This window comes from Indicator indicator, chromosome 32 (assembly GCF_027791375.1).
Source record: "Indicator indicator isolate 239-I01 chromosome 32, UM_Iind_1.1, whole genome shotgun sequence".
NCBI classification, from domain to species: domain Eukaryota; kingdom Metazoa; phylum Chordata; class Aves; order Piciformes; family Indicatoridae; genus Indicator; species Indicator indicator.
The window spans coordinates 5,605,730-5,618,378 of record NC_072041.1 but is presented as its reverse complement, the minus strand read 5'-3'; the positions used below and the strand labels follow the sequence as shown (position 1 = coordinate 5,618,378).

The following is a 12,649-nucleotide window of genomic DNA, read 5'->3' as shown; positions in this document are numbered from 1 at the left end:
AATGAGCACAACCACATAGATAAGCATCGATGTGCTGGGCTACAGCTCTTTTCAGCTCTGCAGTGTGGAAGAGATAGACAAGCAGGAGCACTGACTGACTGACAGGTGTTTAAGGTTGTCTTATTTTGCAACTGGTTTTGTTTAGTTAGAAAATCTTTTTTTCTCTTTGCAATAACTTCAAGCTTCTGCCAGCAAATCTGTGATGCACCTAAGGGTAAGGAAACTGCTCAAAATGCTGCCTGTAGACAAAAATTGTGAAGCCTTTCTCCTGACTTTGTGGTTCTAGATGGTCATTAACATCAGGCTCTTTTCTCACCAGCAAGTCTTCATGCTATAGAGACATTCACATATGAATCCTTCCCTTGGGTGTTAAAGGTCCTTTGATATGCCTGTGGTGGCACTCTTGCTAGAAGTGAGATATGGGGAGCTGACTGCATGTGGTTTTGCATCACTGGCTTGATCACCAATGTATGCTTCGGGATAATTCTCCCAGATTAGTGCCACGTGGACGTCAAGCAAAGTCCTTTGAGAGAGTGTGGCTGCTGTGCACCCAGCTGCTTTTGCTTCACTTTTCAATAGGTCTTTTTACTGTGGCCTGCAGTGTTGGTACACAAGAGGTTTAGGACTCATGGTTCCACTTGGCAGCAGAAGGCCTGCACTCCTTTCTCATATCTCCTGCCAGCTGGAGAAGTTCCCCAGGTGATAAAAGCAGACTTTCTCCCAAAGCGTTTTGCTCAATTAGCAATTCAGTGTAAACAGCAGAAGATGAGTTCAAAGTCGTCTTAGATGACCTAAAGCCACAGAGTTTATGATAAGGACAAAAGTACAAACTAGTTCACAGCCATTTCCTCCCAAACAGGCTCCAGTGTCATGCAATGCTTGAACAGGTTGCTGCTTCCCAGTGACACTTTTACATTTTGGCAAGTTCACAAGGCCACCCTCACCTGATACACATGGCTTGCTAAGTTGTAGTCAGGGCAAAAGTGATGTTGACCTGACTCTCTTAAGAGCTAAATTTGGCCTGGCAGGCAGTGGAGAGCTGCATCAAAGTGCCATGAAGCCATCTCCTGTGTTAATCTCAGCACTATGTAAACGATCGCTTTTTATTGTGTTTTCGTCATGTCTCCCAGTACAGCTTATAGTGAGGGCTGGCAAAAGGGACCCTTCAGTAATGAAGAACGTTGGGTCTTGGCATAGGCTTCCTTACCATCACCTGCTGTCCACCTCAGGTGTTAACCATTTGAAGGTAACTGCTCCTTGCTGAGATCTGCATCCTGCCTTGTGCCCAACTGTGCTCCTTTTTCTCCCCTCCTTCAGAGAGCTCACCATGGTCAATGAGACCCAGCATACCTGCAGTGCCAGCTCCAGCTCCAAGTCTGATGGTGGCAGCAGCAGTGGGAGTGAGAGCTCCAAGGACAGCTCACGCTGCTCCACCCCTGTCCTCGATGCTGACCGTCACGAGCGACTGCGGGATAAGATGCGTCGTCGGCAGGACTCTGGAGACAAGTGGTTCTCCCTGGAGTTCTTCCCTCCACGCACAGCCAACGCTGCTGTCAATCTCATCTCCAGGTGAGGGCTGCAGGATGGGAGAGGGGAGAGATGAGGTGTCTTTCATGGAGGGCTGGGAAATAGCTAATGAGGCAGGCTCTGCCCCATGCTCTGTCTCCCCTTCCAGGTGACGAAGCAGGTAGTGGGGCTGTGCTTTCCTGCTGAGGAGGGTAATGGACACCAGGTAACTTGTCTCCCTTGAAGGCCCTGAATAGTTAAGTGTCATGGTGGGGTTACTGAGAGGGCTAAATTGTTTCCCCTCTCCCATGCTCTGTGAAGATGGAGCAATCCCACTGTCATGCTTTGGGGTTAGAGCAGAGTGCTGGGGGACGCCAGAGCAGACAAGTACCTATTAAAAGCAGAGAATATTCATAGATGGACAGTGTACCCTTGTCTCTGGAACAGAGACTCCCACTTGTTCTCGGAATCATCCAGTCACTGAGGTTTGTACCTCTATTACTGAAGACTACAGTTTTAGCCTCTGAGATAGGTGTCCCCAGAACAAAAGGTTATCCTGGAGCCCAGTGGGGAGTGCCAGGTGCTACTATGTACTCACCTGGGAGTCAGAACTCTTTGCTGTATGCCAGTGCCAGATTCACTTTAAACAGAAGGGTCTGTTGTGACCTAGAGCAGGAGAGACACAAGTTAGGAGAGCCTTTGTTTCTTCTGTAAGGTGTGCTTGGGAACACAGTGGAGATTTGGTCTATCTTTCCATATTCTTGGCCTCTACAGTTCAAGCTGGGAACGTCAGTCTAATAGAGCATGCTGGGAGGAAGTTTATTCTACAGAGAACAAATATCATTCTTTAAAGAGATTGTAAGCTCCTCATGCAGCCTTAAAGGATAACTTTCCTTGTTTACTTTGGCCACTTGCTACACTCCTAGTTTGACACTTTTCTTGGTCTCTCCTGCTGCTGTCATCCAAACTCTGTCTGTTGCTGGTATTCCAGCAGTGAGCAAGATACCCCAGGCAAAGAGAAGGGAATTGGTAGGCTGACAAGGCTCTAAAATCCACAGGTTTGACCGCATGGGAGCAGGTGGGCCGCTCTTCATTGATGTGACATGGCACCCTGCAGGGGACCCAGGATCTGATAAGGAAACCTCTTCCATGATTATTGCCAACACTGCAGTCAACTACTGTGGCCTGGAAACCATCCTGCACATGACATGCTGCAACCAGACCAAGGATGACATCACAGGACATCTGCAGAAGGCCAAGCGGCTTGGGTTGAAGAACATCATGGCACTGCGTGGAGGTGAATGCTCTTGCAGGGCTGAGGCTGTATTGCTGTTGCCTTCGATTCCTGGGTAAAATGGAAAAACATGATTTAGAGGCTCCTTGCACTGCAGGAGTTAAAAGCTAAGACTGTATTTCACCCAATTCCTTCGTCAGCAGTTCTAGCTTGAGGTAGACAAAAGCAGTCCATGGGTAACTGCAAACTTGGAGGTTTCATCTTGTCTTCCCTTTAACAGCAGAAAACAGTTTACAGCAAACAGTTGGAGAGAGCTGTAGATTTGTTGTCTTTTCAGATCCTGTGGGTGAGGAGTGGGAGGAAGAGGTAGATGGCTTCAACTATGCTGTTGACCTGGTTAAGCACATTCGCAATGAGTTCGATGATTACTTTGACATCTGTGTGGCAGGTAAATGTCTCTCATCGCAGTGTGGGGTAGGGTCTGAGATAGGGAAATCAGTCCAGCAGTCTTTCTCTGGTTCTGAGCCATGACAGTACAGTCACATTGACTACCCCCCAGTTTCTAGTATATTGTCCTCACCATCAGGTTTTCACTTCTTCCCTTCCCTTCTCAAAGGCTACCCCACAGGTCATCCTGAAGCAGAGAGCTATGAGGAAGACCTGAAGTACCTGAAGGAGAAAGTCTTTGCTGGGGCAGACTTCATCATTACACAGCTTTTCTTCAGATCAGAAACCTTTTTCAAGTTCATGAAGGATTGCCAAGCCATTGGCATCACCTGCCCCATTATTCCTGGCATCTTCCCTATACAGGTGAAATCCAGTGATTCTGGTTTGGGGAGGGAATAAGGATCCAGGATGTTAGGTGTTTGTGGGTCAGGGCCTGAGAGAGGTCTGTAAATATCTTCTGCAAAGTTTGTGTGAAATGGGAATGCTAAAATGTGATAAATCTGTAGGTGGTTGGCCAAATTAAACTCCTAGGCATGTAATAGAAGCTTGAAAGGTTTTCTGTGCTCATATGGCAAAAAGGGGTATAAAGGACAATGGACTGTCTGCCACTCCTACGGTGCTGGTCATAACCATCAGCATAGTCGGCTCAGACAAAGAAATGGGGAGAAATTGCCCAAAGTGACATGACCAGAAGTTTGTTCTCATCCTAGAGATGGAGCCTAGGAGTAGAATTCAGGAGTCCAAATTCTAAACCTCCTGCCCCAAAATGGAACCTGTGTTACTGGGATATCACTGAAGGGCCTTGGAAAAATGAAAATCTCCTGCATCCTCATCCAGGGTTACCATTCTCTACGCCAGCTGGTGAAGCTGTCCAAGCTGGAAGTGCCTCAAGAAATCAAAGATGTGATTGAACCCATCAAGGACAATGATGCAGCCATTCGGAACTATGGGGTGGAGCTGGCAGTGTCCATGTGCCGGGAGCTGTTGGACAGTGGCATGGTGCATGGGCTCCACTTTTACACTCTCAACCGGGAAGTGGCTACTACAGAAGTCCTAAAGCGCCTGGGCATATGGAAGGAGGACCCCAGGTAAGTAGAAATTGCTGCCTTCGATGCTATGTAAGCTCCTGCTGTGGACTTCCAGGGTTCTCTGCATCTGGGAAAGGTAATGTGGACTTCTCTCTGCATCCACAGGTTTCAGCATAGACAAGAGGAGCAAAGGAAAATGAGTAACTGTGTTTTCTTCTCATTCAAAACAGCTGCACACAGTTTTTCCCCTTGTCTCATCCAATTTCAGGTGTCAGTCCTGTGGACACCCACCAAACATCCTAGGAGGGAACTGAGTGGGAAAAGATGTTTTCCATAAAGGAAGAAGAATTTTCTATCCTACCTCTTGACAAATAGAACTTTTCTCAGCCACTGTTAATTGTTCTCCCCAGAGGCAAAGTTCTCCAAGGGAAGGGCTTCCAGCCTCTAGTGGAAAGTTAGCAGAGGAACTGTGTTAACATCTGCTCCTCCCGTGCAGGAGGCCTCTGCCCTGGGCTGTCAGTGCTCACCCCAAGAGAAGAGTTGAAGATGTCCGGCCAATCTTCTGGGCTTCCAGGCCAAAGAGCTACATCTATCGAACCCAGGAATGGGACGATTTCCCCAACGGCCGATGGTAAGCTGCCAGTCTGCAGTGGCAGTGAGCTAGAGGTGTGGTATGAAAGCCTGCTCCACAGCTGGTCTCTGGGTGTCCTGGGGTGGATTGGTTGTTTGGATTTGAATGAGATGAGATGAGGAGAATGGCACCAAAATGTTGAGGTTTTTGGTCCCTGAATAGTTTTTGTTGAATTCTTTTCTTGGGTAGCTGCTTCTTGCATCATGAAATCAGGTCCTCTTCCTCAGTGGCCTGTAAATCCTGTGTCTTGTTCCTTTACAGGGGTAACTCCTCCTCTCCAGCCTTTGGAGAATTGAAAGACTATTACCTCTTCTACCTGAAGAGCAAGTCTCCCCGGGAGGAGCTTCTGAAGATGTGGGGAGAAGAGCTGACTTGTGAGGAAAGCGTCTTTGAGGTGTTCACGTGTTACATCACTGGAGAACCCAACAAGAATGGGTACAAGGTGAGTGATGGCCCTCGAAGGGGTGGTCAGTGTGGGTCAGACAACAGTGTGCATTTCCTCTTGCTCCTGATACCACATTGTTCTTCTAAACAAGAACTGGCCCTTCCCTATCCAAAAGTGCCCACTGAGGTAGCGGCTGAAGGGAATCCAACAGCCAGAGCTAGGGCTCCATATGTAGGAAAGCTGCTACAATGTGACAGGACCAGTAGCAGTAGACTTCCGCAGTCGTTCTTAGAGTTGAGAATGCTGTGCCCCTTGAACCACACCTGGGAATTCTGGCCTGAAGCTGTGAGAATATTAGGGCACTTCTGAGTTCCTTCAACATCCAGATGGTAAGCAAAAGGTTGTTATATCCACTGTAGGTTACATGTATGCCCTGGAATGACGACCCTCTTGCTACTGAAACCAACCTTCTGAAGGAGCAGCTGGAGAAGGTTAACAGACGAGGAATCCTGACCATCAACTCTCAGCCAAACATCAATGGCAAACCATCCACAGACCCCATTGTAGGCTGGGGGCCCAGTGGGGGTTATGTCTTCCAAAAGGTAACTGCAGTGCTCTGGGCTAGGCAGCAAACAGTTATGACCCAGTTTGGTATCTGTTAGGTAGGGAGGCCCTGGGCTTTCACCCAGATAATCCTTTTGCTTGCTCCTTATCTTAATGCTGAAATGAGGCAAAGCTCCTTTGGTATCTTAACAGACAGATTATGTCATCTCTAGGGCTTACTTCATAGCTGTTTTCCCTCACCTCAGAACATCTATTGAACATCTACAGTTTCTTGTTTTCACTCTTAGCAAGTAATTTTTAGTAACTTCTGTCTAGAGCAGGGCTATTACGGTTTAGGTACAAACCCAGGCCTGCCCACTGCACCTGATCCCAGTCAGGGATGCAGAAAGCACCCAGGGTTTTCATAGAATGGGCATCAATGAAATAGTATCTCTACCATCCCAGTGGTAATAACTGGGCATACAAACATTCCTTCATCTGTCTCTCTAAGGCAGAGGTCTCCACCAGTTGCCCCCACAACACTACTGCTGTGCTGTTCAGACAGCTGCCAGGTTCCTTCTCTGGCCTGCAAGCAGTCTTACCTGCCATGCTTCTCTGCATTTTCAGGCCCTACAGCCTTGCCACTAATGGCTGTGATAGGAATCTGACAGCAAGGTAAATGCCAAGCAAGTGGCTCATACTAGGAAACAAAGCAGCCCTGTTCAAAAGGGTTCCAAACCACTAAAGCCACGAGACCAGCAGATGGCAAATGCAGTTATGTTTTCAAAGAAAAAAACTCCCCTGAGGTGAAGGAAATCCATCATCTCACACAATAGCCGGGAAAGGGGGGGAGGGGAAGCAGTTGTTGGAAGCAACCAAGCACAGAGCAGCAATAGATGGAGCAAGTAGAGAATTAGGTTGTATAAGCACACAGGGAAAATTTTGAACAAAAGATGAGCATAGGGAATGGTAGAGTGCTTGGGAGAGCCCAGCTGAGACCTCTAATGTCTGCTCCCACCAGATTGGGCTGCCTTGGCAGGATGCTGCTGTTCACTGGGTACTGTGTAGAACAGAGGGCAAGCTCAGGCCCCTTCCAAGCATTCTGCTCTCTGGCACAGGCTGCTTCCCAGGCCCAGCAGTTGCACTTACACTCTCTGGAGTGTAACCCTGCCTGCTCATGTAGGTGCAAAGCACCAGCTGGCTGCTCTCATGCTGTTACTTTTGCACTCCCTAATTTATTTCCCTACTCCTAGCTCTAATTTGCTCTACCCTTTGCTCAAGCATCCTCTCTAGTACCTTTTTCTGAAAATGGACATCTAAGTTTTCGGCTGCCTGGTTTCCAAGACGGCAAAGCTGTTCTCTTGGTTGCCTGTATGTGCCCTAGCCCTGCTGTGAGCAAAGGCTCTTACTCTCCTTGCCCTTCCCCATTCCTCCCTGCAGGCATACCTGGAGTTCTTCACCTCCAGTGAGATCGTCACGGCACTGCTCAAAGTGCTGAAGAAGTACGAGTCACGAGTGAACTACCACATTGTCAATGTCCAGGTAGGCTGGTGTTTACAGGACATGGTCTTCTACCACCTTTGGAGAAAGGCAAATATCAAAGATTTAGGTATGACTGTGAAGAAAGTAGGACATAAGGGAAAGGAAAGTGAAGTCAGCTGTCTGATCTCTTATCAATGAAAGGGTAAATGCAATTGTTCCAACTCACTCAATCCCTATCCCAGCAGTTGCTTCAGAATGGGTTTCCCTCCTTTGGCAGGGCCAGAATATCACCAATGCTCCAGATCTGCAACCCAATGCTGTCACCTGGGGCATCTTCCCAGGAAGAGAGATCATCCAGCCCACTGTAGTGGATCCTGTAAGCTTCCTCTCCTGGAAGGTGAGTCCTCCTTCCTGGATGTATTGCTGTGATGCCCTGGAAGTTCAGAGTATCTGCTTTGGTTTTAGTCTGTGACACTTACAACAATTGAGTAGTGTTGTGATATTAGACTGCAGAGGTCCAGGTATTGCTCCTCCTGCTCCCAGTGTAAAAACTTTGCTCCAACAGCTCTTCACAGACATCAAGTGCCCACTCACAGGTGGTTTGGGAGCTGCCACTGTGCCTGTACTGGCCCCAGAGCTCTGGGCAGTAGCTGTCCCTCCCCTTTTGTACGCACAGGGGCAGCATCGAGCCATTTTACTGCTTCAGTTCTGGGCGTTCCCCTGACTGGACAGCATGAGGCTCCCTGCTCAGCTCTTGCCATTTTTACTGAGAAGAAACCAGCCACAAGCTGGCCAGGCGTGTGTGAGACTGGCTGTCCTGGATGCAGCTCGGTAATGTGTGACATCACTGCCAGTGTTCTCTTTCCCTTGTCAGGATGAGGCCTTTGCACTGTGGATTGAGCAGTGGGCCAAGCTCTATGAAGAGGAGTCGCCGTCCCGCATGATCATCCAGTACATCCATGACAACTACTACTTGGTCAACCTGGTGGACAATGACTTCCCACTTGAAAACTGCCTCTGGCAGGTTGTGGATGATACTTTTGAGCTGTTGAATTCTCCAACTCAGCAGTGAAAATTCCTTTTCTAACCTGTTACTACTTCCTTCCGTCCACTGACTGTGAGGAGAGAAAAAGCAGCTCCCGTGCTGGTGGTGGACTACACACTCCTCAACCCAGTGGCCAGGATGGGTTACTGATCTATTCACGCTACCTGCTTGTGTCCAGCACTAAGGCTCCCTGCCTCCTTCTCACTGAACAGCAGCCAGAACTATCTGAACCTCTGAGCCGAGGCTCTACACTGAGCTTGCAGGGGCAGCTTTGCAGGATGAAAGGTGGTAATCGTTGCTTACATTGACAGTAACAGAACTTTTGTGCATAGGTGGGATTTGAAGTTTCTCATGCCAGAAATGCTGCCTTGGGGACAGAAACACTGTCAGCAGTGGGAAAAAATGGTTAAATTGCTTTTACAATGCACTCCTCTGATGTATTTCTTCATAACTGATCCTAATCAGGCTCTTTTGCACGTACTCCAGAAGAAGATTCAATTTTTTCCTCCCTAAGCTTTCTCTTTTTATTCTATTTCCTGTTTTCTTTTTAGTGACAATATGTGAATTTGGACTTCTGGATGAAACTACACTCTTTCTTAGTAAAATAAAATACATGGCACTTGTAGTAGGCTGTAATCTTCAAACTAGGAAAGACTTGTGGTGTTTTCAGATTAAGGGGCTTGGCACAAGAGAAAAGATTAAGAAAACCAGTTGGTTATGAAGCAGTTCTGCCTTGAGTAAAGCATGGACAAACAGGGCAGAGAAAACTTAACTCCTAGAATTCACCAAAAGCAACCACCCCCCACCTTTGATGCAAGTTGTGCAAGGTCACAGGAGGTGGAGTGGTCCTTTTCCAGGGCCTGTAGGGAAATGGAGCCTGTATTTTCTGACCTAGTGACTCTCAAACGCCTTAGGCACTACAGCACTGAAATAAGGGGGTTGGGGAAGCTATGGAGGCTGCTTTGTGTACTTAACAATCCTGCAAAGCTACCACAGGCTAGGAAAACAAGACGTTGGGGCAGTTCCCAGTGGAATTTTGAGATCCCTGCCCTGCTCTGAGCATCTCTTTCAAACAAGCAAGGAAGAAAAGCCTTTTCCAGATTCTTTGGACCCTCTCATTACCGCTGTCTGAGACTAGGCTCATGTATCCAGGGTAATTACAGGGCATCAATCACAGAAGCAAGTAATGGGAAGGTTGGGGGTCAGACAGCCTGTCTTGCCTCGGCAAAGCTTTTGGTGCTCAGCTGTTCCCAGCAGGTTTCTTCATCCCTAGCCCATTCAGCACAGAAAGGAACCAGCAGGAAGCAGTCAAGAGGTTGGCCACCCACTGAAAGGCTTAATGAAGAGCTGATGGGCCTAGACAGGGGGAGGAGGTGGCAGTCATGTGGGAACCTCCCAGGGGAAGAGGCAAATCTAAAAATAAAGACTGATGTTTGCACCTACCAAGGACAGTCCAGACTTTGCACTCAACAGGATGTAGCATTTGCAGAGGCAGGCTCCTGCTCATCTCTTTAAGAGGTATTTGCTTACTCCACTGTATGACACTAAACTGTCCAGGAAAAAAAAACAATGAGTAAAGGGAGAGCTAATAAGGTGGTTTTTTTGACCTTTAATCAGAACTCCAGCAAAATCAGGTCTGGAGAAGGGAATGAGTTCTCAGAACAAAAAGGAGTAACTTCTCAAGTTTGTGCCTCTAAGGAGGTAGGAGATCAGTCCTTGAAAGAGAAACTGTCACTAGGTACTATCTCTTCCTAGGTGTCCTTTGGCTAGCATGCTTCTGGCCTGCAGCACTGCTTTTATCACGTGAGCAGTGTTGGCTTTCTTCCTTGCACAGGACCAGCTCTTTGTTGTGACAGCCAGCTGTATCCTCCATGTGTCCTCAAATGAGCAGCAGCTGCGGGCAGGCCCCACCGTTCAGCAGCATCCTTTGTCCTTGAGCTGGAATGCTGTGAGCTGACGCCACCTTCCAAAGGCCTTTAAGAGTAAAGTGGACAAATCAAATCCTTCAGTGCCCCTTCAGAGGTTGCAGCCACCCTCACAATACCCTAAACAGCTTTTCCTCTAGCAATGGCTCTGCCAGCTGCCTCACCACTCACTCAGAGGCCTTTCCTGTCTCCCTTACGTTCTTGTAGACAGAAAGGGAAGCACAGAGTACAAATCAATGTGAGAGAAAAACCAATGGTCCCTCTGACCTCTCATTTCAGTACTTGCTCTCATCTTGTTGGAGGACCTAATCCTGCATGGATCTTGGGGAGGCAAGCAGAGGAGGGTATTGGGTATTTGAGCTCTAAGGCTTTGCCTGCTCACTCAAATTTTTAGCAATTTGCCTGCCCCTGGGCGCAAGGCAGAACAATCTTCCTGCACCAGTGTGGAGCCTGTTTCTTCCCTGAGTGGGCTCTTCAGAGACAGGGGATTAGTGGATTAACATGCCTGGTGACAGTGGGGAAGGGGGCACACACCAGGGAAACTGACTGCTGACACAAAGCTTTGAAAAACACCCAACGATGAACCCATCTAAGCTGGCAGCTATTTCCCTTTGTTATAGGTAAATCCTTGATGTATTCAACTTCTCCTTAAGCCAATGTTTTGTGCATGGTACTATGAGAGAGAGAAAGAGAACACCAGTTGTCCCTTTGGAGTGCTCTCTGGCCCTTTGAGGTCCACAGAACTAAAGCAGTCATTAGTGCTTACCTGAGACAGAAGGCTCCTGGCTTCCTTCTCCAAAAATCTCTGCACCACACAGCTTTGCAAATGTTGTCGTCTCCACACCCTCCAGGCCTTTTCCAGCAGCCGCTGCTGGTCCTGCCAGGGAAGGAGGCAGTGCCCAGATTGGGCTCTGACAGGCAAGCTGCCTCACATCCCTCTAATCCCCAGCCGTCAGATCCCCATCTCTCCTCTCCCAGGACATATGTGAGGCTGCGAGAAGAGCAGGCAAGCCCAGTAGCACCCACCAATGCCACTCTGGTGGCAGTACCAGCCACTCACCAGCACCTGAGCCAGGATTACCACCTTGCTGGCTTCTTTCCACTGCTGCCATACCCTTGCCAGGCAGCGCAGTCTCCTGCCACGCTGGCGAAGTATCATTGTGTGATGCCACCACCTCAGATACTTCCTCCTATAGGCAAGAGAGGGAAATGAGCTTTTGCAGCCCATCAGCCCTACAGGAAAGACCTTCCCTGATGGCAGCAACAAGAGGAAGCCCAGAGCCCTCCACTCCACTTACCTAAGCCACCTCTCTTCCCACTCCTCCAAGTCCACCTCTGCTTTGTTGTCTTGGATCCTTGAATGTACAGGAGAGTGTCCTACCACACCAGACCTCTCTTCCAGGTGAGAGAACTGCTGCCTTCCAGCCCTGTTTTGGTTTCTGTAGATCACCAGCCAGTGGTGAAAGGCACTGGGAAAAAGCCCGAGAGAGGCAGCTGGTGCTGAACCATTTTTTCTGCCTCTTCTGCTTTCTAGGGAAGAAAAGAGGAATCACATAGGAACTAACCTCAGAGTTAAAGAGGGAGGGATCAAAGCTGTCATGAACCCTTACTCATTTGGCTCCTGAACACAGAAGTTTGACTGCCACCTGGACCTATTCCACAGAGCAATCCCAGTCATCTGGCTGGCAAACAACTTCCCACCCCTCCTCACTCACACTCCCCACACAGCCCCATGAAAGGAAGAGGGGAGGAGACATCTTCTTACTCATTGACCAAGCCAGAGACATCTTTCTGCTCTTCCTAGCACCTATCAGGGTACTGCACTGACGTAAGCACTGGGAAAAGGCAGCTGCTTTTGTCCAGTAGTTGCAGGCCTGTGAATAGAAATAACACAGCTGCAGCCAAGACTAAACACAATACACAGCACACACACAAAGTAGCCTTAGAGATACATTTATGTTCATATCCCTGCAGGTAGTTTAATGTGCTAGACCCCAGGCTGGAAACTGCACAGATGAGATCCCAGCAGGACTGACTCAGCCCTTCGAAATCAATCGACCTCTTTGTGGTTTGCTAGCTGTGAGTCTTTTGAAAAAGCTGCAACTCTGACAGCTTGCTCCTCTCTGCAGGGACAGTGATTATCCCATCTCATCTCTGAGCAGAGAGGAAGGAGTGCTCTTGTCTCTCTGGTCAAAATGTCCCCATTCCTTATTGCTGTGCTCCAGATGGTTGCTGCAATCAGTGCCAGATTATGGTGATGAAGCTGCATGCAAAGTCTGCAAAGAATGTCAAGACGGGGACTAAGCAGTCACCAAAAGCCAAACTATGGTTTTTGTACAAGCCTTGTCACTGTATCTCAGTGCCTAGTAACCAACTGAGGTCTTAATGAGAAAACAGTTAAGAACAAGTATGACAACACAGGG

General features: G+C 48.4%; 1 protein-coding gene across 1 annotated transcript; it reads left to right on the top strand.

Annotated features, from left to right (window-relative positions):
• The first annotated feature begins 1,327 nt into the window (after window positions 1–1,327).
• Window positions 1,328–8,335, top strand: MTHFR (methylenetetrahydrofolate reductase). The gene is made up of 11 exons (XM_054395137.1): window positions 1,328–1,569; window positions 2,565–2,803; window positions 3,078–3,188; window positions 3,357–3,550; window positions 4,025–4,275; window positions 4,712–4,846; window positions 5,108–5,288; window positions 5,651–5,833; window positions 7,215–7,316; window positions 7,534–7,653; window positions 8,131–8,335. The coding sequence occupies exons 1-11, from the start codon at window positions 1,328–1,330 to the stop codon at window positions 8,326–8,328; spliced, it is 1,956 nt and encodes a 651-aa protein (XP_054251112.1). The 3' UTR covers window positions 8,329–8,335.
• The last annotated feature ends 4,314 nt before the right edge of the window (window positions 8,336–12,649 follow it).